Here is a 27178-nt window from a genome sequence, read left to right as displayed (position 1 = left end):
AGTATATTGGATATTGACTTACCCGACAGCTTCAGGCCTCGCTCTCCCACTTGTGTGTTGTACCCGTTGGGCATTCTGAGAATAGCATCATGGATCCCTGACAGCTTAGCCACAGCATAGACTTCTTCTGCAGACGCACTGGTATTGCCATACAAGAGATTGTAGAAGATGGAATTGTGGAACAGAACAGCATCCTGGAGCACATGCAAGCAAAACAAAGCTTTTTCATCACAAAATACTGACACTTCAGAGGGATTTTGCTAATTCAACAGTAAGTTTTCTAAAATCTTCCACTGAGCCCCTTTAGGCAAGAACTATTTCCAGAATGTTTTGATGAGAGGTTATAGGAACTGCAGAAACAATTTCACTCCAAGTGACTGGAAAAGGCAGAGGGATGGCGGCTGGCTTATTTTAAGTAAGTAAAGTAAAGTAAGTAAAGTAAATTTTATTTTTGTATCCCGCCCTCCCCCGCCAGAGGCAGGCTCAGGGCGGCTCACAGACATGGAAAAACCATGATTTGGATAAAATACAATCAAGACAAAACAGATTAAGATACAATTAGGTTACATAGGTTAGTTAAAATAGATAAAACAGCTATTATAAGTTAAAATTAAGTTAAGGTGCTACAGTTCACAGTCGTATATAAGATGGTTAGGTGGCTACAGGTCAGTTTAGCCGGGTTCTATCTTAAAAGCAAGCTGAAAGAGGGTGGTTTTGCAAGCCCTGAGGAACTGATTCAGGTCCCGCAGGGCTCACACCACCTCTGGAAGTTGATTCCACCATCGGGGAGCCATTGCTGAAAAGGCTTGCTCCCTGGTTGTTTTCAATCTAGCCTCTCTTGGCCCAGGGATTTTTAAAAGATTTTGAGAGCTAGATCTCAGTGCTCTCTGGGAAACATATGGGGAGAGGTGGTCCCTAAGGTAGGCAGGTCCTCGGCCATATAGGGCTTTAAAGGTAATAACCTTTATTGAATCATTTTTGAATGATTACACAAAGATTCAGCACTAAACCCCAGAAAACTACCACAGGAACAGTCTCATTCATATTCAGACACTACTACGCTGCCAAACCATGCAACTTTTGCAAGTTTAAGATCATTACTGATTTTATTTGTAGCTGCTGCATTAAGATTTTACAAAAAGAGGACAGCTTCCAAGATACACAGAGCCCCATACCTGTGGTACAACTCCTACAGCCCTCCTCAGGCTTTCCAAGCTGACGTTTTGTATGTTCTGGCCAGCAACATAGATATCGCCCTTTTGCGGTTCATAAAAGCGGAATAATAATCTTACTATTGTGCTTTTCCTAAGAAAGAAACACACCTTTGAATCAGGTTACCTGTTCAGCACCCTTTTTCCAGAAAAAAAAATCCACAAATTATCACTATTTTGTTTTTTTCAAAAAAGAAAAAATCAATGATGCAGAATTTTGCATATCTGGTTACCCACCCTGACCCACTGCCTCCTACAATGGCCACTTTCCTTCCTGCAGGAACTTCAAAAGAGACGCCACTGAGAACTTTCTGCCCCTCGAGGTATTCAAAATGCACGTTATCAAAGGCGATGGTGGCACTCTGTGGCGTGATCTGCAGGGGCGGAGCCAGCTCTTTATCCTATTAAAAGAAGAGTGCTGCTTTATACACTGCCCAGAAGTTATTTTTCATAGACCTTAACAAGCTAAACAATTGATCTAATTCAAAATAAGCAACAGGCAAAGGCTTTAGCCCAAAGGAATTAAAATAAAACTAGCGATTTCAGCCACACAGGTATTTCTTTTCTCTCCCTAAAGCTTAAGAGCTGCCACTGTAAAGCTCAGCTTTGAGGCAGCGTTTTGCACAATAAATTCTGCATCATTAATTAAAACAGTAAAGACTTAATTGCTTCACACATGTATGCACCAATTACCAATACAGTTTTGCCTGTAAAGAAATTATTTTCAAGACAGTTAGGACATTAAGCAACACTAGTGCAGTAACTACTCTTGAAAGAACAGCAATTCCTTATACAACATTCTTCTTTGCGAGGAAATTAATTCTCAAAGGAATCATGAACACAGCCACAAGGTGACCCCATTCATTCATTCATTCATTCATTCATTCATTCATTCATTCATTCATTCAAACACACTGGACAAGGTTTTAATAAATATTAATACTCACTTTTATTTTTGTGTCTATGTTAAGTAGTGTGAACAAGGTGTTCATGTCTATGAGAGCTTGCCTTGTCTCTCTGTACACAGTTCCCAAGAAATTAAGAGGTAAAGAAAGCTGGAACAACAATCCATTCACCATTACCAGATCACCAACTGTCAGGTTACCTTAATAAGAAGAAAAAGAGGAAACTGAAAAACAGATACTAGGAAATGTGAGGAGGCGCAACATGCCTGCGAATTGGGGAACTATCCTGAAGTATCTGGATACTTTTTCTCCATTGGGTCAGTTCTGATACAGTTGCAACACAATTTTTTGCTTCAGAAGCACTGGTCAATTTCTACCAATGGCCAAGAAATGCACCCCATTTTAAAAACCAATATCCCTGCCACCCTACCACAATGAAAGGGATCAGCCAGGTAAACCCACCCATGAGGCTTTCAATTCTAAGAGGCAGATTCTACTTCACAACTATCACTTGAGAATCCCAGCAGTATAGCACTGATAAAATTGCTTAAAAACAAGAACAAAAAAATCAATTATGGAATTTGAGCAGAAATGAATGTAAACAGTTATGTAAAGAGTCTGGGAGAACTGGGTTTGATTCTCCACTCCTTCACATGCAGCTGCTGGGTGACCTTGGGTCATCCACAGTTCTCCCAGAGCTGTTCTCTCTCTCTCAGCCCCACCAACCTCACAGGGTAGGTGTTTGGGGAGAGGAAAAGAAGGAGACTGGAAGCTCCTCTGAGACTCCAAGTGAAGGGTAGGGTATAAATCCAAATCTCCTCTTATTATTATCTTGAGAAGTAGGCAGAAATTGTTTGGAAGAGAAAAGTGAAACTAAAAACAGCCAGACGTTCATTGAATGTACCAACTGCCATTAAGAATGTCAGTACTCTATGACTTACAGTCACTGTTTTTATCTATACTTTTATTAGACTGACATATTTTTCATATATGTATAATGCAGAACGGTAATAGCATAATTAGGGTTTGTAGAATCTTTCGGGATCAAGTGCCGTGTTCTACTGGAGAAAGTTTTCCTTCCAGACGTTTCGTTCTCAGCTGCGGTCCTGCGGAGAACATCCTCAGTGGCGTTGCAGCCGGAGCAGGCGCTCAGACCTTCTTGGCTGCTGTGCATTGACTTATCAGTTTTTAATTTGTCCCTCGATGCACAGCAGCCAAGAAGGTCTGAGCGCCTGCTCCGGCTGCAACGCCACTGAGGATGTTCTCCGCAGGACCGCAGCTGAGAACGAAACGTCTGGAAGGAAAACTTTCTCCAGTAGAACACGGCACTTGATCCCGAAAGATTCTACAAACCCTAATGATGTTACCAGCCGTGAAAACCTGAAATCTTTGGTAATAGCATACTTTTTCTTTTACAATGCAGAACTGTAATGGCGTACTCTTTTTCTCTTATTCCTGCACCCCTTCCCCCTATTTCTATTAAAAATAAAAATATTTAACCAGGAAAAGACTCCCATACATGAGATGTCAGACTTTGCCTTAAGTCATGGCGGTTACCTGTAACAATTCCCTGGCTGGCCAGCACCATGATGGCTGTTAAACCCACACTGAAGATAGCATTTTGTCCGAAGTTAAGCAGAGCGAGGGTAGTGGTAGTCTTCAATGATGCATTTTCATAGGATTTCAGAAACCCATCATACTGCTGGGCTTCGTACTTTTCGTTATTGAAATACTGCCAAGGACAGAAAACACAGTAAGGAGGCCTATTCCTAAGGATACACTAGGCAAATTATGCTTTAGTACTTAACTAGCTGTGCCTCTGGAATCTGACATATTATGCTACATACGCTGTATACACTGCATTCCCTTTAGCTTTCCTACCCTTCCATTACAACTCTTTCATTTCTCCAATATATTTTGACATTTATGCACCCCAGTTGATTATAAAATCATAGAGTTGGAAGGGACCTCTAAGGTCATCTAGTCCAACCCCCTGTGCAATGCAGGAAACTCACAAACACTTCCCCTAAATTCACAGGATCTTCACTGCTGTCAGATGGCCATCTAGCCTCTGTTTAAAAACCTCCAAGGAAGGAGAGCTCACCACCTCCCGAGGAGGAAGCCTGTTCCACTGAGGATTCGTGTGATAATTAGCTCCTGAAGCAGCTTGCAGAGTCAGTATTATTAAAATCATACTACTGCATTTGAATTTGTGCACTGTAGGTAAAAATGCACACCTGCCCAGGTACTGTATTATGCAATACCTGGCACAATGAGCAGAACAATTAGGTAGCCTAAAGGCATGAGTACAAGGGGCAAAGAAATGGCAGAAGCAGGAGACTTCGTGAGGGAGGGGCAGGCCTAGTCAGATGCGGCCTACAGAACAGATAACAGTAACACATAGCAAGCAGCAGATTGCTTTAAAGATATGTAGCGATAGTAGAAATTACAAAGTTTTGAAGGATTATAGGCATTTTCAGTACTCAGTGCCCTCTTCTTCACTTGAATTCTGGTATGTCTAAGTTTCAATATCTGCTTTGGAGTATGACGTTCAGAAAGTACAGCCAAACAAGTACACCCAGGGAAATGCTTGTTCAAAATGGACTGCAGCTCACTTGAAAAACAATTCAAGAGAGATGTAACAAACATCCTTTCCCCATAGAAAGCAAGCCCGAGCAACAAATTTCAGTTTTTTCATCGCATTTCTCCGTGAGAAAACATCTTGAAGAGAGTGCCGTAAATGAAGCAAACACTGAAAGCCAAAACATACAAACATTCTTAAAAGCAACTTCTAGTCATTCTTAAACTGAAGGGAGCAAATACAAGGTCTTTTCAGTGGATACATAGTAAAGGGAAGGAATAAATAACACTAGGATGTTTAATGATTCACCTTCACAGTTTCATAGTTCAGCAGCGAGTCAATGGCAGCATTGCCTGCATCATTATCTGCCTTGTTCATCTCTATCCTAAACTTAGTCCTGCAAAACAAAAGGTTTACATAAGAGTGTTGTTATAGCAGCCTCACAAATCAATGAAACCAGCTCAGTTATGAAAAACATCTTACCTCCACTGTGTAACTCCTATTGTGAATATCGTGTAAGCTCCTAGAGTCCCCAGGCTTACTAGTGCAAACTGTGCTCCACATTTATAATACTGGAGGGGGGTGGAAAGGACAATATTAACAATTTATTTACTTGAAACATTGTAGGCCGCTCGCCTTGCTAAAATTGCCCAAGTAGCTTCCAACAAATCATCAAAATATAATAAAATAGAAAAGGTCCATCATAAATAGGAAAACAAAAATGTAAGCAGCAGCGGCAGCAAAAACACACAATCATATATTCTAAGCAAAGATTAGAAAGATCTATAGAATATCACTACAATTAAATCTGGAAAAAACAGTACAACTAAGGTGAAAAAAGAAAACATTACACATAACAGCAGCAACAGGGCTCAGGAAGAATACGCCCCCCCCCACCCATTTATTATTTATTTAAAGCATTTTTACTCTGCCTGTCTACAAAATTAGGGCCCTTAAGGCAGCAATTCTGCCTGCCTGCCTGCCTATCTGCAATTAAAACAAACAGGAAGAATTGTCAGTAAGGGAAGACCACATTAAACTAAGAAGTCTTCACTAGACGATGGAAGACAATGTCACAGGGGGTACGGGCAAAAACGAAAAAGAAGCAGAAGGAACTGGAAGGCCTAATACAGGAAGGGGACTATGACCTAATTACTGAAACCTGGTGGGATGACACTCACAATTGGAATATTAAGGTTGAGGGATACAACTTGTTTTAAAAGGATAGACAAATAAGGAAGGGTGGAGGAGTTGCATTATACGAAAGGAGGTAAATACTTGTGAGGAAATATGCGACTCTGAGTATGGACGTTCAGTTGAAAGTCTCTGGGTAAAAATAAAAGAAACAACAGCGATATTATGGTGGGAGTCTGTTATAAACCATCAAGCCTAGAATAGATTACGAAGTTCTTTAACAGACAGGACACAGTGGTCATGGGATATTTCAATCACCCAGAGAGCTGCTGGAAATCCAGCTCTGCAAAAAACGAAAGTGCAAATTTCTGACGTCTTGCTGACATCTTCCTTTTTCAGAAAGAGGAGTGGGAAACAAGGGGATCTGCTATCTTGGACCAGATTCTCATTAGCAGGGAAGAACTGGATGACGAGGTGAAAGTAGTGGGCACCCTGGGTGGTACTGACCATGTGATTTTGGAATTTACAGTCTCGGAGAAGGGAAAAGCTGTACATAGTCAGACATATAGGTTGGACTTCAGGAAAGCAAATTTTGACAAACAAAAGTTTGGCTTGGCAGAATCCTATAGTATGAAAGGAAAAGGGAGTTCAAGAGGGATGGGAGTTTCTTAAAAGCTAAATACTGAAGTCACACTTACAAACTATTCCTATTTAGATGAAAAATATACAACGAATATCATCATAAAGAAGACAGTTCAGTAGTACATGGGAAATAGTTTCAATACACTTGGAATTACAAAGACAGTGTCTATTAGAGTACTCAATCCTGTTAAATCTACCAAATAGGATAGCAGATGGTAATGCATTACATCTTGTTAACGAGAATGCACACCGTTGCTGTGGAGCTTGCAGAGAGGAGAAATACAACGCTAATTTCCCTACTGAGAGAGGAAGTTCGAAATTCAGCGGGGAGCAGGACTTGTTGGCCAGGCTATATAGTGTTTGCATTTCAGTATCTAGAATTCTGAGCTTAAGTTTCCAAAAAGCTTCTTTTAAGGATAGCATAAGAAGTGAATCTAAATCAATGCCCACAGATTTTATTTCCCTCTCAATAAATACTAGCCAATTTGACAAATTAGATTCTGAGAGCAGTTGATATAAAAGGCTCTCTGGTCAGTTTAGTGAAGGAAGTAAGATCTATGTACGCTGCACTGTGCTCCTTGAAGGAAGAAGGGAAGGATAAAAATGTGGCAAACAGATAAAGTTGATCTATATGTACAATGCACACTCTGAAAGAGGCAAGTGAAATAAGCCTCTACAAAGTCAAAATGTAGTGAAGCAAACAGAAGAGCAGAGTGATGGACGAGAAAGGACAGGGATAAGAGCAGTCTCATTGTTTGCTACTAGACACATCTGGTTCTTCCCAGATTTCCTCCCATTAAGCCACACGCAACTCTTGCATGTGCAAAAGTCTATGCACGTGGATGTGTAAACTGAAACACATGGGGAAGCCTGCAGAAAGGAAAGCTTTGTAGGAATGCATGTAACAGCTGATTGAATCAAAACAGTTAATCTTGACATATGTTCCAATTATTTCAAGTGTGATCAGGCCTACTCATGAGTTACATACCGAGTCCAGTACAAAGTGTTGGTCATTACCTTTAAAGCCTTATATGGCCGAGGACCAGCCTACCTAAGGGACCGTCTCTCCCCATATGAACCCCAGAGGGCACTGAGGTCAGTCGGAAAAAATAAAATGACCATCCCTGGGCCGAGAGAGGTCAGGCTCCAGAACACCAGAGCACGGGCCTTTTCAGCTGCGGCCCCTGCACTGTGGAACCAGCTTCCGGAGGAAGTGCGGGCCCTGCAGAACCTTGACCAGTTCCGCAGGGCCTGCAAGACCATCCTTTTTAAACAAGCATACACCGACATCGACTGCTGAATTGCTGTGAACGAGGGATCCGCCATCTATATTACTATGGAACTACTTAAACTGGCAGAACCAGCGTCAGAATATCACCATCGCTGCCAGATAAAGATAAATTTAAATTAATTTAAATTAAGTATTTTAAATATACTAACTGGTTTTTATATGTTTAATTTTTTAATTGTTAAATTTAAAGTTTTTATCCATTAATGTAAATGTATAGAATGCTGTTAGCCGCCCTGAGCCGCTTATGCGGGGAGGGCGGGATACAAATAAAATCTATTATTATTATTATAACCATTCGCATCTCTGCCTCTCATATCACAAACACATGGATATTTGGATTGTGAGTGTACTTCAGAGTAAGTTGTACTAATCAAGGGTGTGAATGGCGCAGCTTGGGCTACCCATATGATACCAAGCATGCATTCATCATCACTGAAGTGTGGGAGTTAGCCACTGTGGGGAGGGAGTGGCTTTGCAAGAGGTGCTTAGGAACATGACCTAAGTAATGAAGAATTTCTGGGTTGATTCTCAAGGTTGGGTTGCTGGTAAGTTTCCTTTCTGGGTTCCCCACCCCCCACCCCAGTGATGTGGTTGCAATGGCATCTACCCCAAGCTTTGGCATATCATTATTTAGTAAGATGGTACAATCCAGCACAGGGCCCATTTATTCAAATAACAGAGCTTTGTTGTGGATGGATCACATCTGATTTTATACTCCTAATCTGAGATTTAGCAAAATAACATATGGGGTTATCTGAGTGAAAGCATGGCTATTTTTAAGAATAGCTGGTGCATGTACCTACCTAACACATGATCTGCTTTAGCCTGGTTTATATTATACAAAACCTCTGTTGTGAACATTCCAATGGACAGGGGGATGAACCTGCTATATCCATACTGCTAGCTGCCATTTCCTGGTGGTACTCCAAGAGTCCATTTTTAAAACCAGCTGCACGCATATGAATTACCAACAAGGACTGGGGCAGTAAATATGGTCATGCGACATAAAATATAAAATCTTCACTGTTTGCTCCCTTGGGATGTGGATAATTATTTAGCATTTTAACAGGATCCAAGTTGTAGAAGATGTCATTTTTAATTAGGAACACATTTAAATTGTTGTTTGGCAAGCTGATTCGGAAGCAGAAATAAAACCCAGAACCAAAGGTATTCTTTTAAACAGTGCTAAACGGAATTAGTCATGGATTTAGTCAGTTCCACGCTCAAACGTTCAACTATGTTGCCGCTGTTATGGACACAGTGCCATCAATAAGTATCATTCAGAAAAGTGAGCAAAGCTGATAATTAACTGCAAAAGATAAAAGGAACACATACCAAAATTCCACTAACAAGTGCCACTTCAAACAAGGTGGGGCCCAAATTGAATACTAAAGCGCTGAGAACAAAACTGATGCCTCTGGTTCCTCGGTCAATGGCTTTTGACAACGCTCCTGTCTGCTTGCTAAGGTGGAAACCCAAGTCCAGGCTATGCAAGTGGAGAAAGACATTCTTTGCTATCCTTCTAATAGAGCTTTGGGCTACTTTCCCAAATACAGCATTTCTAGCTTCATTAAATAAAGCAGCTCCCGCTCGTGAGAGGCCATCTAGAGGGAGGGGGAAAAAAATCAAGGTTAAAAGAGTGTCACTTATTTAACTTCTGTTCAATAAGATCTTGGTGAATGCTTAAGACAATATTTTCTTGATATATTTTTCATGACAGTGTTACACAAGTCACCTCTGTTTTTATTTAAGCCTTCAAATAAACTTAATATCAAGTTTCACTGGCAAAGTTTTTAAAGTTCAGAAAGTAAACTCTCTAAATGGATTATTTCTACAATTACTTTGGTTCAGAAAAAGAAGTATAATTCAATTAAAAACAACCACAGGGCACTAGGGCTAGATGTCAACACAGCAAGAAAAGCCCCACAAAAAGATCACCAACCCAGATGCATAACAGTGTCAATACGGAAAAGGTCATGGGCATTAATGTTCCCAAATCTAACCAAAGGAAGTCAGCACCTGTCAACAGATTAAGGAATCACACTTACATCCAATCAGAACAGCCGTTGCCATGGTTGCAACTGTATTTGGTGCATCATTCAGGTTCAGAACATTTCCAGACATCTGGTTGAGGTTATCTACTGCATATTTAAACATGAAGGGAACCACTATATTCATAGCCTAAAAACACACAAAAAAAGCCAAGCAATTATACAAGATGTGCTAAAACATCTATTTATAAATATTTCCCCTTGAATTAGAAACAATTATGCTATCTGGCTATTAATTACTTAGTGGGATGATTCCTGACTTCAGAGGTAACTGGTACTGCATTAGTTAGAGGCATGGACTAGTAAGTACTGATTTCCCACTGACTCGCTATAAAAACCATCTTATCTCATTGAGAATGTACTTTGGGTCATTATGGAAGCTTATTAGAGTGATGGCAAGACTGCGAGACGCTAAGCTGCAAGGCTCTATACAGCATATGTTTATAGCAATATTAAGTTAAAAATGCCATTTGAGGCAGCTCACAGCATTTCAGCTGGAAATATTTATATAACAGAGTACAACAGTCGTTTGTTGCAGGCCAATACTGTCCAGATGGGGCAGAGGCTCAAATAAACGAGGGAGGAGACAGCACAAAGGCATTTTTGTTCACACCCTTGGGTGTCAAAAACTCTAAATGGCCCAGGAAAACTGAATAGGAGGCGGCTTTGGATGCTTCCACTGGAAATGCCGCTGCACAAATCAGAACACACAACTGTTGAGATCTGACACCATCTAGCATCAGCACGGTTCATAAAATTGCTTTCCCCCCTTTTTATGAAATAATACTTGAAAATGAATGAGCCCTGTGGCGCAGAGTGGTAAAGCTGCAGTCCTGCAGTCGGAGCCCTCTGCTCACGACCTGAGTTCGATCCCAGTGGAAGCTGGTTTAGGTAGTCGGCTCCAGGTTGACTCAGCCTTTCATCCTTCCGAGGTCAGTAAAATGAGTCCCCAGCTTGCTGGGGGGAAAGTGTAGATAACTGGGGAAGGCAATGGCAAACCACCCTGTAAAAAGTCTGCTGTGAAAACACTGTGAAAGCACCGTCATCCCAGAGTCGAAAATGGGGACTACCTTTACCTTTTTACTTGGAAAGGACAATGTTTTACATTTCCACAACAGCTCAAGGAAAAATGTTTTACATTTCTACAACAGCCCGATGGCTGTTAAAATGCTGAACATGAAAGCTCTGACCAAACTGGGAACTGGTCAGCTGTTGGCACTGGCCATGCAAAGAGATTAACATGACACGGTCCTACTTCCCACCACCACATTATTCCATCCTTTGCCTGGAGTTGCAGGGCCACGGCAATATTTTGTTTTGAAGCCAACTAGAACGAAGGTGATCAATCCTGACAGGGCTAGTATTTTAGCTCAAGCGAGACAGGCATGTTCCATTCTTGCCCTAGGTATTCCTCCTCCGGAGTCTCTTCTTTCATATACTAGATCCCCCAAAACACCTCGTCATAGACGTACTTTCACTCTTGCTAGGCTTAATTCTTTTCCCACTGCTTAGCTGACAGGTCGTTTTTCTAAAGTCCTGTACTCGAATCGTTTATATGATTGTGAGTCTGGAGCTGTAGAAACACTTGGCCATTTTCTATTATTTTGTCATCAGTGGTCAATTTCTACATCAATTTGGATAACCCCCGTTCTTACCAAACACCGATGACCAACTGAACTTTTGGTGGTTCCCTATTTGTTGGCAGATATTAATCCTGAAATCACCTATTTTGTTACAAAATTTTTAATGATAATCTTATCTGTAAAATGACAAAAATCTGGATTGATCCAATTGTAACAGAATCTGGTATATATTCAGCTAACATGACAATTTTAGATTTACTTAACTGAATTATAGGTTTTCTTAGAAATGCCTGTTTTAATATTTTATTTACTTTTTAGATTGAATATTTTGACTGTAATCTTTGAATTCTGCGAGTAGTGTTGTATATCTATGTATGTTTCATAACTGATACATTCTGGTTGCGCTTAAGACCTTTGGTCATAGAAGCTAATAAAGGAAATGGGGAAAATGGAATTCTCCTGGACCAAATTGAGACCCAGGTTTCCCGTCTCATTAACAATGCTGGGATCTCCAGGCTCACTACCCCTCTACATATCACACCTAATCCAATCAAGCTTACTGTTGTCATTCACCTGCTATTGCCATTTGGCATCTGAAATAACCTTTATAAAGTTTCTATCTCTCCCACAGGCTGGGCTGGGGCTCTACTGGGCAGCCTGGATCAAACTGGAGTGCCCAAAAGAGCCCTCAAAGGAGCTGATCCTGTGACAAGAGCTGATCCTGTGACAAGGAGCTGATCCTGCAAGGTTGGCTGGGGCTCTGCTGGGGAGTCTGGTTCCATGCACCAGCCCTGCTGTAAGGCAGAGATGAATGTAAGCCATTTCAGCAATCCCTCTCGCTTCCCCCCACAAGCCCCACAAATCTCAGTTCGTGAACCACAGCCCAGGGATTTTCATGATGACTTTAGGGTTGTGGGGAACTTAAATATCCCTGCCATCCCCTAATACTATGGCATGAATTAACTTGATCTTTGTCGCCAGCAACACATCCTTACACTTAATAATCTTATCTAACACTTAATAATCTTCTTCATGGATGCCTGTTCCAGTCTCAATCTCCTTCTGACTTCTTGGTTTCAGTCTCTCTTTTGGTTGATGATGGAGCCAAGGAATAAAAAATCTTGAACTATTTAAATTTTTTCATCACCAGATTGAAAATACTGTAATTCCCCAATAGACATTACTTTTGCCTTCTTGATGTTCAGCTGTAATCATGTTTTCACACTTTCTGCTTTAACCTTCATCACTTGTTATTTCAAGTCTTCACTATTTTCTGTTAAGAATGCGGTGTCATCTATATCTCAAATTGTTAATGTTCCTTCTTACCTATTCTTACTCCACCTTCATCTAATGTAATGCAGTTTTCCTTGTGATCTGTTGTGCATACAGATTGAAGAGACAGTGAGATAAAACACATCCTTGTCTGACGCTTTTACCAAATGGAAACCATTCCTGTTTCTCCATATTCTGTCCTAACAGTGGCCTCTTGTTCTGGGTACAGGTTGCAAACACATACTAAGGACAAAAAATTACTAGGTGGAGGAATGTCACATAAGCCTTCCCCTTTGACCCCCCCACCTCACTGTGTACTGTTAAATGTCTAGATCTACTGTTCAACACTACACATCACAATTACACAAAACATCCCTGCAGAAATCACAAATAGCTGGCAGTGAAAAACAAACAAACAAGCTATTGTAAGTGAAAAAATAGCTTCACAGACAGGGCTCCCAGGAATTTAAAGCAAGATTTCCAAATAAGCTTTTCAGCTAGAACAACAACAACAAAAGTTGGTCAACTCCCTTTGGTAGTACACTTGCCTAGAAACTCAAATTTCAGCCATGTTTTTAATAAGCCACAATACCTCACCATCTGCGTTACATTGCAGTGGCCATCATCTAGAGACTACAAAACAGGTTTTCCTAGGAGATCCTATTCAGTAGAAATGAAATTTATTGTAATGCAGATTGCCCTGATTTGCTGTAGATTCCCTAAAGTCCCTTTGCAGCCATTCCACTTCTCAAAAGTGGCAACATGGTATGATTTAAGCTACATTTAGAATAGCTACAGCTCTGCTTCTAAAGTTAAGAGGCTGGAGCACTTCAAGACCTCAATCTGCAATTAAATTAATTGACACTACTCTACAATTCTACAGGAATATTTCCTTTTCCCCCAGTACAATTTCAATGAAATTTAACACTGGCATCTCAGGTCACAGTCGTGTTCACTCCCAGAGGGTAAAGACATGAATCAGAATAAGGAAGCATGGTATAAGATCTTATTAACAAGCAACAAGTTGGAGAGCTCACCTTCTGCGCCCCCCCCCCCAATTAAAAACTAAATGTTGGTTCTAGCATATTTTGCTGTAGGACCAGTTCTTTATATTTATTTTAATTCTCTAGGCCAGGATCCTCTGGATATGCTGTGATGGATTGCACATAAAAAGCAGGTATGCTGCTAGTTCAGAGAGCCTGAGAGGTTAATCTTCCCTATGCCAGACAGCATGTTTGATAGGCTGCTCTACAAGCTCTCTGATGTGCCACCACTAAAGTCAGCTAAGAGAAATGATATGATCAGCTGTGGTGGAGATGAAAAGCTCTTTGCCTGGAGTCAGCAAGCCACGGAGTTTGCTTCTGACAGAGAAAGAGACAGCTGGAGTCAGTGGTTCTGACAGGATTAGTCACAGAGGTTCTTCTAAGAGAGGAGACTCCTTTACCCTAATTGAATAAGAACTACTCTGAGGGAGAATTGTGATTCATCGTCCAGAAAGCTACACACTGCTTTACACAAGTACTGGAAGAGAGATTTGGCAAGGGTGACTGAGTTTAGGCTGTAACTCCCAATCAAGCCAAACAAAAAAAGGTTATTGCTTAATCATTCCTGCCATTTAAAGGGGTTGAGCTCTGAAGAGAACCCTGGCCTATGGGGAAGGGAATAAGCTTCAGAATTAGAGGGGAACTGTGATTTCAAAAGGGAGAAAGTTATATACAAGAAAGAGCAAATCTCCAGGAACCGCTTAAATATACTAAGCAAAATATCTCCTTCTGAAAAGATATACAGATCTTTGAAAATAAGCTACAGCAACATTCTTGTTGGTTTTAAGAATTCATTCCTGTACAAAATATAACTTTTAACACAGCGTTCTGTTTTAAAAGTTCTACAGTCTCACATGCCATTTCAAAGAGTTTAAGACAACATGGTTTCTGTTTTTCCCTCAAGTTCCTGTGCTGGGTCAAAAGCCAAACTAAATTTCTGAGAAGTCTTTTACAACAAAAAAGAAATACAAGCTACTGAGGGGCCACTCAGAGACAGAACGGAACTAAGTTTTGGTGGGAAAAATCTACCTGGGAATTGGGAAGCGACAGGGGTCCCTCATACACGCCTCCTTGCACAGACCCCGTTCTTTTTTCTCCATCAAATTAATACAACAAATTGCTTTTGAAACGCCCGCCGTCTTTCCAAAACCTTTTGCGAGGCACCCTGGAAAGCTATTAAGAAATATAAACACAAAAGCCTCTTTGGGAAAGCACAAACAGCACACCAGCCTCTGGACCCAAGGCCATGTTTACATGGGAGGCAAGAGAGTATTTAGATTATGTAAAAATCATTTGTGCTGGATTACATCAATCATCAGGCCACCATCTTGTTCCAGACAGAAGCCAACCAAATGCCCTCAGAAGTCCTATGAGCCTGGTAGATAGGCCAAAGTCTTCCCTTGTTGTGGTCCCCAGTAATAGAATAGTATTCATATTGTGACTGAACATGAAGGCACCATTTAGTCATCATGGCTAAAAGCCAGTGGCAGACTTATTCTCAAAGCTGTCTAATCTCCCTTTGACAGTCAATGAACTAGTGGCCATCAGGGTTTGTTTGGGGTTTTTTTGGTAGAAAAGGCCAGTAGGAACTCATTTGCATATTAGGTCACACACCCTGACATCACCATTGTTTCACACCAGGCTTTTTTGTAGCAAAAGCCCAGCAGGAACTCATTTGCATATTAGGCCACACCCCCTGATGCCAAGCCAGATGGAACTGCATTCCTGTGTGTTCCTGCTCAAACAAAGCCCTGGCCATCATTACATCCTGTGGTAGCAAATTCCATAAGTTACTTACTCTTCAAGTGAAGAACTACTTCCTTGTCAAGTATCGATATTGCGCAATAATCAAGCTTTTGTTGTAAATCAAAGACTTGTTTTATTGAAACTCTATGCCTTGTTACAAGGACAGAATCATTGGAAGTAATACTGAATACAAAGTGACATAGAGTCTTATAGCTCAAAAGGCAGAGTTACAGATAACTTCAGAAGAATAACAAAGATGCAAATGGGGATGAAGGTTCAAAGGCTTACTCACTACTATCTCTTTATGACTAAGGAATGTTTGCATCTCCATTTCTCACACATTCCCTGCTAGCTGATAAGGCATGTCTGTGTGAATCTGGGGGAGAGGCATTTTACACTCTTTCATACAAGGTTACTCTACACATCTTAAGAGGAATAGGTTTTATTATGCACCCAGAGGGGGGGAGAGGAAGAGGGGTGAAAGAGAGGGGGAAGGGGAGAAGAAGGTATGAATAAACCAGCACTTAGAAATAGCATGCTTGACATACTGCCCCCCTTAAGATTTTCTTCTGGGTTTTGAAGGGTGAGCGTTATAAAACTTTTTAATTAAATCCTTTTCTTGGACATGTGAGCTCTCAACCCACTCGTCATGGGCAGGTGAGAAATGTTTCCATCAAATCAAAAAATACAACCCTCCCGTCTCAATTTTGCATCTAATATTTCTTTAGCTTCATCGTGACTCTGACCCCCAATCTGGATAGGATGTGGAGCTTGAGGTCGAGGGTGCCAAGACGTAGCTGCAGGATCTCGTCAGAGTAGATTGCAATGAAAAACAGGGTGTATTTTACTAAATAGTTTTAGTAACTTGAGTTCTACTGTCACCTTATTTATTTATTTATTTATTTAGGGGAGGGACGGTGGCTCAGTGGTAGAGCGTCTGCTTGGTAAGCAGAAGGTCCCAGGTTCAATCCCCAGCATCTCTAACTAAAAAGGGTCCAGGCAAATAGGTGTGAAAAACCTCAGCTTGAGACCCTGGAGAGCCGCTGCCAGTCTGAGTAGACAATATTGACTTTGATGGACCAAGGGTCTGATTCAGTATAAGGCAGCTTCATATGTCCATATATGTCCATCACCCTCTTAATTCGGAAAAGCCCCAAGAATTTGTACGCCAGTTTTTTAGAAGGTTGGGGTAGAGGTAAGTTCTTGGAAGATAAAAAAAAACTGTCTCTCCCACTTTGAAATCCCACATCAGAGTATGACTCTTGTTATAATGGTTTTTGTATGTTTCTTTGGCTAAGTACAGGTTTTCTTGTATAACTTTCCAAACTTTCCCCAGCTTTTCCCACCATTGTTCAAATGAGGAAGGCACTTCCGGGGTTCCGGGAATAGTTTTCCTTCATACCCATTCACTATCAAGAATGGAGAGGTTTTTGTGGAACTAGGCACACTATTATTGCATCTGTACTCGGCGAAGGGCAGAAGCTCAACCCAGTTTGACTGCTGATAATTCACAAAACACCTTAAATATTGTTCTAAATGCGTTCACCCTCTCCGTCTGGCCGTCAGTTTGAGGGTGGAAAAATGAGCTTAATCCTTGTTCAATCCCTGTCACTTTACAAAACTCCCGCCAGAAGTTGGCAACGAACTGCGGACCCGGGTCACTAATTACCTTGTCCTGTAATGAGTGTAGTTTGACCACGTGCTGGAAAAATAATTGAGCTAATTTCTTAGCCGTGGGGATTTGAGTGCAAGGGATGAAATGAGCTTGCTTACAGAATGTGTCCACTATTACCAGAATTACAGTTTTCCCTTGGGACGTGGGTAGTTCTACAATAAAGTCCATTGAAACTACTGACCACGGTCGGGTAGCTATCTCCAAAGGTTGTAATAGTCTGGGGGGGGGGTCCCCCCCCCTTTTCTTAGCCATCATACACACTGGGCACAATGCTACGTAGTTAGAAATGTCTTTTTTCATGAATGGCCACCAAAACTGTCTGCTCACCAAGTGAAGTGTTTTCACATACCCCAAGTGTCATGAAAGTTTATTATTGTGACAGAACTGCAGGACTTCCTTTCAGAGGCTTTTGGGTACATACAATTTGCCCTCTTTGTACCAGAAACCTCCTTCTCCTTTGGCGACCCCCTCTGGTTTGTGGTCTCTCTCTTTTTCTACTTCATAGATTAATCTTTATCCACCCCACTTTTCTCCAAGATTTTCACGCTTGGCTTTGGAGCGGGTAGTTACAGCCCCTCCCAGCTGGCTCGGGGGGATGAGAGAGTCAACCACTTCTTCTCTTTGACTGTTGTGTTGAGGGAGTCTGGATAACGCATCAGCTAGAAAATTTCGAGAGCCCAGAATATGTTTTAAAGTAAAATCAAATTTGGTGAAAAATTCTGCTCACCTGATTTGTTCCTCAGTTAGCTTTCTCTGCCCTGTGAGAGCTTCCAAGTTTTTATGAACAGTCCAGATCTCAAATGGAACCCTCGCTCCCTCCAACCATGACCTCCATGTCTTTAGGGCGAATGTTACTGCAAATGCTTCTTTATCCCAGACGGACAAATTCCTCCATTCATGAGTGAATTTTTTGGTTATGTAGGCGCAAGGCCTTAATGCCCCCTCTTCATTGGGTTGCATCAGAATTGCCCCCACAGCAATGTCGCTAGCGTCACATTGCACCACGAAGGATTTTAATTCATTTGGGTGAATTAAAATAGGTTCACTAGTGAACAGTCTTTTTAACTTATTGAATGCCTCTTGGCATTAGGCCATCCATTCTAGTTTGGCTCCTGGCCGCTTGGCACCCGGACCCTTCCCTTTTGTTTTCAAGAGATCTATCAAGGGTAGCATTGTTTGCGCGAATCCTTGTATGAAATTATGATAAAAATTTGTGAATCCGAGGAAAGATTGGTGCTGCCTACGTGTCCTCGGGGGTTCCTAATCTAGTACTGCTTGGATTTTGGCTGGATCCATGGCCAGCCCTCTCCCCAAAACTCTATATCCTAAATAGTCACATTCTGTCTTATGGAATTTGCATTTAGATAGTTTGGCGTACAGTTGATTCTTGTAAAGGGTGCTTAGTACTTCTCGGACCAGCTTCACATGTGATTGTAAATCCTTGGAATAAATAATTATATCATCTAGGTACACTACTACCCCCTTTGTTACAAGTACTTGCGTAGTACTTCATTTATAAAGTTCATAAAGACCCCTGGGGCTCCTTGTAATCCAAACGGCATGACTAAATATTCAAATTGTCCCATGGGTGTATTGAATGTGGTCTTCCACTCATCTCCCTCCTTTATGCGCACCCGGAAGTAAGCGCCTCGCAAGTCTAACCTGGTGAAAATCTTTCCCTCTGACACCGTGCTGAGTGAGTCTTTTATTAGCGGTATTGGGTATGCGTTCGAGGTGGAAATTCCATGAATCCCCCTAAAATCCATGCAAAGCTGAAGCCCCCCGTCTTTCTTCTTCCGGAAGAGCACCGGAGCAGCATGAGGGGCGGTAGCAGGTCTTACAAAACCTCTCTTTAAATTTTTGTCTAAAAATTTCCGTAATTCGGATTTTTCTGCCCACCCCATGGAGTACAGTTTAGCTTTCAGGAGCTCCTGCCCCGGGATTAGTTCTATAGCACAATCAGTATTTCTGTGTGTGTGGGGGGGGAAAGTTCATTGGCTTCCTCTTCACTAAATACTCGTTTTAAGTCTCTGTACTCCTTAGGGATTGACCATACTTCCTCAATGGTTAAGCACAGTTTCTCGTTCCTAGGGGGTGGGTCTGGGTCCCAGTCTTCGCTCCAGTGATGGTGTTCACACCTTTTATTGGTAAAGTCTATGGTTTGCTCTCCCCACTTTATGTCGGTCTTGTGTTTGGCAAGCCACCCTACCCCCAATACAATGTCAAAAGACGAGGAAGGGGCTATCACAAATATTTCCGTGTCCCAATGGTTCTCTATTCCCATTGGTACTTCCTAGGTTTGTTTGGTGCACGGCTCCCCTCTCATTATAGTTCCATCCATTTGCTCAAACTGTATTGGATGAGGTAAGGGGCTCTTATGGAGTCCCAATACTTCTACTTTAGGCGTGATTATGTCTCTAGTGCACCCTGAGTCAAGGAGCGCTGGAGCATGGATAAATCTCTTTAGTTTGGGGTTTAACAAAGTCAAAGGGACGAAAAATAAAGTTCCGGTTATTCTCACCCTTAATGGTGCCGTTAGTTCCGCGACCTGCTGCTCAGCACCTTTCAGTGCAGGTCGTCCCCGTTTCCTGCCGGCTCATCCTCCCAGGACATCTCACTCAGCTCATCGATGATGATGGTTTCTTCCCCCAAAGAAGTCGTGGTCGCGGCGCCCCCTTTCACTGAATCTTTTGGTCGACTCTTGGTTTTCTTTGCCTTGGGGACTCTGGATTTTGGGGTGGGGAAGGGGCCTCGAGGTCGCTCGGGGCAATTAGTGGCTAAATGGTTTATGTCTCCGCACTAAAAGCAACATCGGGGAGTAGCTGGCTTAGTTGCTCCCCCAGTGTTACTGGCCTTTTTCCCATCTGGTTTTGCCCCTGACCGAGACTCATGTCCCCCCTTACCTCCTTGCTGCTGTTGCCGTTGCAGGGCCACTTGTTTCATGTTGGTTTCCACCTCTCCGGCTAGTTGCACCCACCCCACCAGCGTGGTGGGGCGTGCTTGCTGTAGTGCCCGATCCAGCACGCTTGCGTTCAGGCCCCTCTGGAACTGCTCTATCTTCATTAGCTCATTCCACCCCCGAACTTTGGCCATGTTAGCTCGCACCTCAGCTGCATATTCTCTCACCTATTTGGATCCCTGTTGCAGGTCCCGCAGGGTAGTGAGGGCCCTGGTTTCTTGCAAAGGGTCTTCATATTGGGTCAACAGTGCCTGGAGGAAAGCGGCCACTGTGTCCAGTTCAGGGCTCCTGGTTTTGTACAGGCTTACGTACCATTTTTTCACAGCCCCCTTTAGTTTCGACCCCAAGTAATCCACTCTGCTGAATTCATCGGGGAAGGTGTTTCCCCAGTAGTGCATGAAGCTGTTGGCTTGAATGGAGAAGTATTCCACCTATTCTGGATCTCCATCGAAAGCGGCATCCAGATCTCTCCCTCTCCCATAGCCTCGAGGGATGAGGGGCAGAGGAGGTGGTACTGCTGCTGGTTGCCTCACCGGAGGAGGTATTTGCCCTCCTCGGGGATCTGCTGGCTGAAGCACTCTCTCTAGTTGCCTTCTCATCTCTTGTGCCATGAAAGTAGCATTGGCTTACATCTCCTCTCTCAGGCATTTAGCCATCTCAGCCATCTCGTCTCTCACCATTTAGAAGAGCCCCCTGTCATCAAGATCGGGTTCATCTTCCTCCTCGTCTGGGCATAGCTAATCTCGGTCACCCCCCTGCCCACCCCATGGATTACTTCCAAAATGTCAAGCATCAATATTTCGAAATAATCAAGCTTTTGTTGTAAATCAAAGACTTGTTTTATTGAAACTCTATGACTTGTTACAAGGACGGAATCATTGGAAGTAATACTGAATACAAAGTGACATAGAGTCTTATAGGTTAGTTCAAAAGGCAGGGTTACAGATAACTTCAAAAGAATAACAAAGATGCAAATAGGGATGAAGCTTCAAGGGCTTACTCACTACTATCTCTTTATGACTAAGGAATGTTCACATCTCCATTTCTCACATATTCCCTGCTAGCTGATAAGGCATGTCTGTGTGAATCCGGGGGAGAGGCATTTTACACTGTTTCATACAAGGTTACTCTACACATCTTGAGAGGAGAAGGTTTTATTATGCACCCAGAGGCGGGGGGGGGGGAGGAAGAGGGATGAAAGAGAGGGGGAAGGGGAGAAGAAGAAAGGTATGAATAAACCAGCACTTAGAAATAGCATGCTTGACATCCTGAATCTACTGACCAGTTTCATGGATACCTGCAAGTTCCAGTGCTCTGAGAAGCACAATTAGTTCTCTGACCATTTTCTCCATCCTATTTATAATTGTATAAACATAACACTTCTTCTCTTAGTAATATTTTCTTTAAACTAAAAAGCTCCAAATTAATCCGTCTTTCCACAGAGGAAATGCACCCCAAAGTATGAATTGTTTTGGTTGCCCATTCATGAACCTTTTTCAGACTTACAATATCTACTTACAAATTCAGAGACCATAAGTATACACTATATTTCATATAGAAACACATCATAGTGCCAAATGCTGTGCAGTTCTCATTAACTCAACCTCTTTGATATGGCGAATAAGGCTTTTATTAAATGAGCTTCATGTTCACAGTCAAGATGTCCTTTGTTAGAACTGACCCCTCAGGGTCAAGCATTACATTTATATCTTACAAAAGCAATTAGGCATGAAAGAAATGGCAAGAAGCATTTAGACATGGATATAATTCAAGAACTATTCCCTGGAAGGTACTCTCCCCCCCTACCCCGCCCCCGTTCAAACTTGCTTTCCAAAGAATAGAAAGTTAGAGCCTCTGGCTAAAAGATGACCTTCGCAGCTGCACCGAGGAATGTCTCTCAGTCTCAGGGAGGCCTTTCTTTAGCCAGGGCAGAGAGAATACTTATACGTTGTTTCAAAGACATAACAGTACAAAGCAAACAGGATACAAAGGCACTGGTTATACTGATTCATGAAATATTGGAAAGAACCAGTTCTTGCCACATAGCTCAATAGGATACTGTAATACTGCTTGTTTTGTTTTCATTCTATAGAACAGCATTTGCCTTTTTCACTGATGGTGCTGTGAAATCAGTTTTTTCATCACACTTAATTACTCCCAAGAATCTTTTTCTGCTCAGTCACTGAATGTTCAGCATACATATGAAATTAATACTTTTCACCTCAATGTGAATCATTTTACATATACTCACAGTGAACTTCACTTGCTACCCACTCACCATATTTGGAGAGATCTTTTGGAGCTCTCCACAAACCACTGTGGTTTTCACCAGCCTAAATAGTTGGGTGTTATCTACAAACTTGGCACTCTCACTGTTCACCCCCAATTCCAGCTCTTTTCAAATTAATAGCACTACAGACTCCAGCTGTTTAATTCTCAATTGCAAGAACTACCCATTTATTCCTACTCAGCTTCCTGTCATTTAAACAATTTCTAATCAACAAGAGAATCTGCCTTATTCCATGACTGCTAAGTTTCTCTATAGGCATTGGTGAGGGGCTTTGCCAAAAGTTTTTTTTCAAAGACCATAGTGTCTATTAGATCTGAATGCCCACACATTTACTTTGTTATTGTTCAGTCGCACAGTTGAGTCTGACTCTTTGCGACCCCATGGGCAAAGTCACGCCAGGCTCTCCTGTCTTTCACCATCCTCTGAAGACTGCTCAAATTCGTGTTTGTTACATCAGTAACGCTGTCCAGCCATCTCATCTTTTGCAGTCCCCTTCTTCTTTTGCCTTTTATCTTGCCCAGCATCAGGATCTTCTCTAGTGAGTGCTCCCTTCTCATTTGGTGGCCAAAATATTTGAGCTTCAGCTTCAGTATCTGACCTTCCAGGGAACAGTCAGGGCTGATTTCCCTTAGGATTTGATCTTCTTGCAGTCCAAGGGACTCTCAAGATTCTTCTCCAGCACCACATCTCGAAAGCATCTATTCTTCTGCGCTGGGCCTTCCTTATGGTCCAACTCGCACAGCCATCCATTACTACTTGGAAATACCATCGCTTTGACTCTATGGACATTTGTTGTCAGGATGATGTCTCTACTTTTTATTATACTGCCCAGGTTCGCCATAGCTGTCCTCCCAAGAAGCAAACATCTTTTAATTTCATGGCTACAGTCACCATCTGCAGTGATCTTGGATCCCAGAAATGTGAAGTCTGTCACGACTTCCATGCCTTCCCCTTCTATTTGCCAAGGTGTGATGGGGTCGGATGCCATGATCTTAGTTTTTTTGATGTTGAGTTTCAAGCCTACTTTTGTGCTCTCCTCTTTCACCCTCAACAAGAGGTTCTTTAGGTCCTCCTCATTTTCTGCCTTTAGAGTGGTGTTATCTGCATATCTGAGGTTGTTGATGTTTTTCCTGGCAATCTTAATTCTGGTTTCTGCTTCATCCAAGCCGGCATCCGCATGATGTACTCTGCATATAAATTAAATAAGCAGGGTGACAATATACATCCTTGTCGAACTCCTATTCTAAACCAATCAGTTGTTCCATATCCCGTTCTGACAGTTGCTTCTTGACCCTTATGCATGTTTCCCAGGAGACATATGAGGTGGGCTGGTACTCTCATCTCTTTAGGGACTTGCCACAGTTTGTTGTAATCCACACAATCAAAGACTTTTACTAAATCCTCCTAAAGTACTGCAGGATGTTTTAAGACAGAACTTTGTTTCTCTATTGTAATTCTAACAATATTATAATTGTCAGTGCTTTTTTTTGTAACAGGAACTCCTTTGCATATTAGGCTGCACTCCCTGATGTAGCCAATCCTCCAAGAGCTTACTAAGAGCCCTGTAAGCTCCAGGAGGACTGGCTACATTGGGTGTGTGACCTAATATGCAAAGGAGTTCCTGCTACAAAAAAAGCCCTGAAATTGTTAATACGTTTCCATTAATTAACGTGGAAAAGAAGATTGGTCAAGAAGTCACAAATTTCTCTGATTTCTTCTGGATCCCATTCTAAAAACTGGCATTACATTTCTACCTCACAACAACGCTGGGAGGAAGGGAAAGCAGAGACACTGCAACCAACCCAAGGTCTCCCACCCAGCAAGATTCAAACCCAGGTCTCCCAGATATTAGTTCGATACTCTTAACCACATCACAGGCTGGTTCATGTTGCTGAATCCTGAAGACATTCCAGCACTGAGGCCACATGAAAGCTGCACTTCTAACGGTGCATAAGGTTGCTAACCACCAGGTGCAGCCTGGAGATCTCAAGGGATTACAACTGATCTCCAGGCTACAGAGATCAGTTGCCCTGGAGAAAATAGATTCAGGTGGATAGTCATGTTGATCTGAAGCAGCAGAATGACATTTGAGTCCAGTGGCATCTTTAAGATCAAACAAGTTTAATTCTGGGTATAAGCTTTCATGTGCAAGCACATTTCCTCAGGTAAGGTGATGTTAAGGTGATGTTAACATGGGTGGAAAGAGGACATAAGGGGCATGTGGCTAAAACCTAAGATTTTTAAAAAGAAAAATACACCAGAAGCGGGAAACCAGCCAGGGAGGCATCTGGGTTCTTGGATGACAGAAAAGATTCACTAGAAAAGATTCACTAAAAGATGGGGCTGTTGAAGAAATAGCACACGAAATGATTTTTCTGCATCATGGGGCAGTTATTCACACTGCGATGTGAATAGAAATAGAATTGGTGAAAGATAACATTCTAAGGCTGATTAATAAATTTAAGCATACCTCCAAGCTTGGATGGCATAAATGGCATAAACCATTTATGCCATCATAAAGAACTCGTAAGGAGCTCAGATTCCAAATTGATGGTCTTCTAAAACACACTTAATTTTTCATTAAAATCCTTCTCTGTTCCAGAAGATTGAAAGGTAGCAAATATAATGCCAGTGGAAGACTTGGGAGAAAAAAGGCCTCAGACTTTTAGAGTGAATAAAACGGTCTCAAAAACACTTCACAAATACCAAGGGAATACCAAGGGAATCTTGTAAGAGTTTTTTTCTTCCCAACACTTTCCAAAATGACAAACTTTTTCATTCCCTATATTGAACGGGTAAAACCTTCTCTTAAAAAAGAATTTCACTCATTCCAAATAAAAACAATTTCATACCAGCTTGTTTCAGAAAACTGCGGGGCGGGGGAGACAGTCCTTGGGGGGGATTTGTTCAGGTTTTTCCCCCTGGGACCTTTACATTTCTCAGCAGGGGATGTACCAGATATTTCCACCCATAGCAATTCTGTGGCGGTAAAGTCTGCTTAAGTTTGCTATTCACTTCCTGATTCCGCTTCCCATAAGTACTCTCCTGTCCTTCCTACATACCTTACATCCAAGAACAGAACATCCCACAATTTCCCCCACCATACCAGATTTCTAAACCGTAACTTAGCACCAAGACCTCTCCCTTCTTAGCGTGGAGGTTTCTAGTATCTGAATATAAACCAGGGCCTTTGTTTGAGCAGGAACGTGCAGGAATGCAGTTCCAGCTGGCTTGGCGTCAGGGGGTGTGGCCTAATATGCAAATGACTCCCTGCTGGGCTTTTTCTACAAAAAAGCCCTGATATAATCCATACTTTGTTTTCTTTCCCAATCACCCTCTGTGAACCCGTCTCCCTCTAAAGGTCTTCAGGTCCCCTTATATGGTTGCATTTTCTGACTCCTCCAGTTCTAACCCATGTCCATCTTATACCATACCAGTTAAGCTATCATCCCATAAAGACGATGAATGCCAAACAGGAAGCCCTCTAGCTCCTAATGGCTTTCCTCTAGGAACTAGTACTTGAAAAGCTACAGAGCAGCTATTAAGCTAAGGCTCAGCAATCTTGTTCCATTTTTGTTCTTTTGTACAGGATTGGCTTGTACTAAATAGTTGCTCAGGGCCTAACAAACTTACACCCTTTCTCTCGTCACTGCTTGTCCACTCACTGAGAACCCTAATCTCCATAGCTGGCTCTGCACACGGAACAGCAAGATTTGTAACATTATCTTAGATGTTAGTCTCCTGAATGACTAATGTTTTTCTTCAGGATTGCGCAACCACAATTCCCATCATGATTGGGACAGACGTGCACCACAATAACCGCGGCACAACCTATCAATGTACAAATCCACACATTTCAGGCAGGCACTGTGTGATCAAAATGACCGTCACAAACTCTCCATGTTTAAGGACCAAATCTCTCACTACCAAGAGCCTTCCATGTCTCATTACCAGAGAGAGTACCCTCAGCAAGAGAGGGCATTATGGAATTATTTCCCCAGTCCTCAGTCAGATGCCACAGCCCACCAATCCAGAGATTCTTTACATCCATCATCTTGCTATCACATTTACACCAATGGAAGTTTCCAAGCTGTCTTTTATCTTGATGCAAATTCAGCAGAGAAGTCTTAGGCAGAATGCAACTATTTTAATAATATTCTGCGCACAGTCCTGCAGTTTTAGGGATTTCTCCCTTCCTAATCATTCCCACACATACATACTTGGTCTCTCCCGCTGCCAACAAACTTTTCACTTAACGTCCTCTCTCTCTTCTGGTAAAGCCTTAGTTACAACCCAGCAAATCCCTAACGTGCATGACTGTGGGGACCTCAGATTTTTAAATTCTTTCTTCTTTTCTTTTTTTGTGCAACTGAGCTGTTAAGCTTCTATGGGATTTAACAGATGGTTTGTCAAATCACCTGTGCTGGGGAGGGAGGGGGGGGTAAGAGAAAGCAGGGACCAGAATAAGAACTTTAAAAAACCAGTGAGGCACATGCAAACTCTGGTGCTCAGACGGGCTTGCCAGAGCACAGTCACTCTGTGTGGGGATTCTCAGTACCTAGTTTAGCAAGCAAGCAAACAGAACAGCTAAAGAATGACTAAGCATGGGTGAACACGCGCAGCTGTCTCAGATCAAGCCATATCAACAGTCCACCCTCTGACTGCCAGTGGCTCCTACGTCTCAGACTCAGGGAAAGGTCTTACCAGGACCTGGCCCCTGAGATCCTCCAACTGCACTACCAGGGATTGAACTGGGGGCCTTTGTAATTGAAAGAATGTGTTCCACCACTGAGCC

General features: G+C 42.2%; 1 protein-coding gene across 1 annotated transcript in view; it reads right to left on the bottom strand.

Moving 5' to 3' along the window:
• ABCB7 (ATP binding cassette subfamily B member 7) overlaps window positions 1–27178 on the bottom strand; it is a 72669-nt gene that overhangs the window by 33466 nt on the left and 12025 nt on the right. The window contains exons 4-12 of the mRNA XM_060249513.1: window positions 9813–9945; window positions 9100–9368; window positions 5181–5269; window positions 5007–5094; window positions 3674–3848; window positions 2159–2316; window positions 1449–1612; window positions 1176–1305; window positions 23–194 (exon numbers count right to left, since the gene is read on the bottom strand). Of these exons, the coding sequence (XP_060105496.1) occupies window positions 23–194; window positions 1176–1305; window positions 1449–1612; window positions 2159–2316; window positions 3674–3848; window positions 5007–5094; window positions 5181–5269; window positions 9100–9368; window positions 9813–9945 (1378 nt within the window). The remainder of the gene's footprint in view (window positions 1–22; window positions 195–1175; window positions 1306–1448; window positions 1613–2158; window positions 2317–3673; window positions 3849–5006; window positions 5095–5180; window positions 5270–9099; window positions 9369–9812; window positions 9946–27178) is intronic.

The sequence above is a fragment of the Heteronotia binoei genome, chromosome 11 (genome assembly GCF_032191835.1).
Source record: "Heteronotia binoei isolate CCM8104 ecotype False Entrance Well chromosome 11, APGP_CSIRO_Hbin_v1, whole genome shotgun sequence".
NCBI classification, from domain to species: domain Eukaryota; kingdom Metazoa; phylum Chordata; class Lepidosauria; order Squamata; family Gekkonidae; genus Heteronotia; species Heteronotia binoei.
The sequence above is the reverse complement of the archived record's forward strand: the minus strand, read 5'-3'. Positions and strand labels throughout refer to the sequence as shown.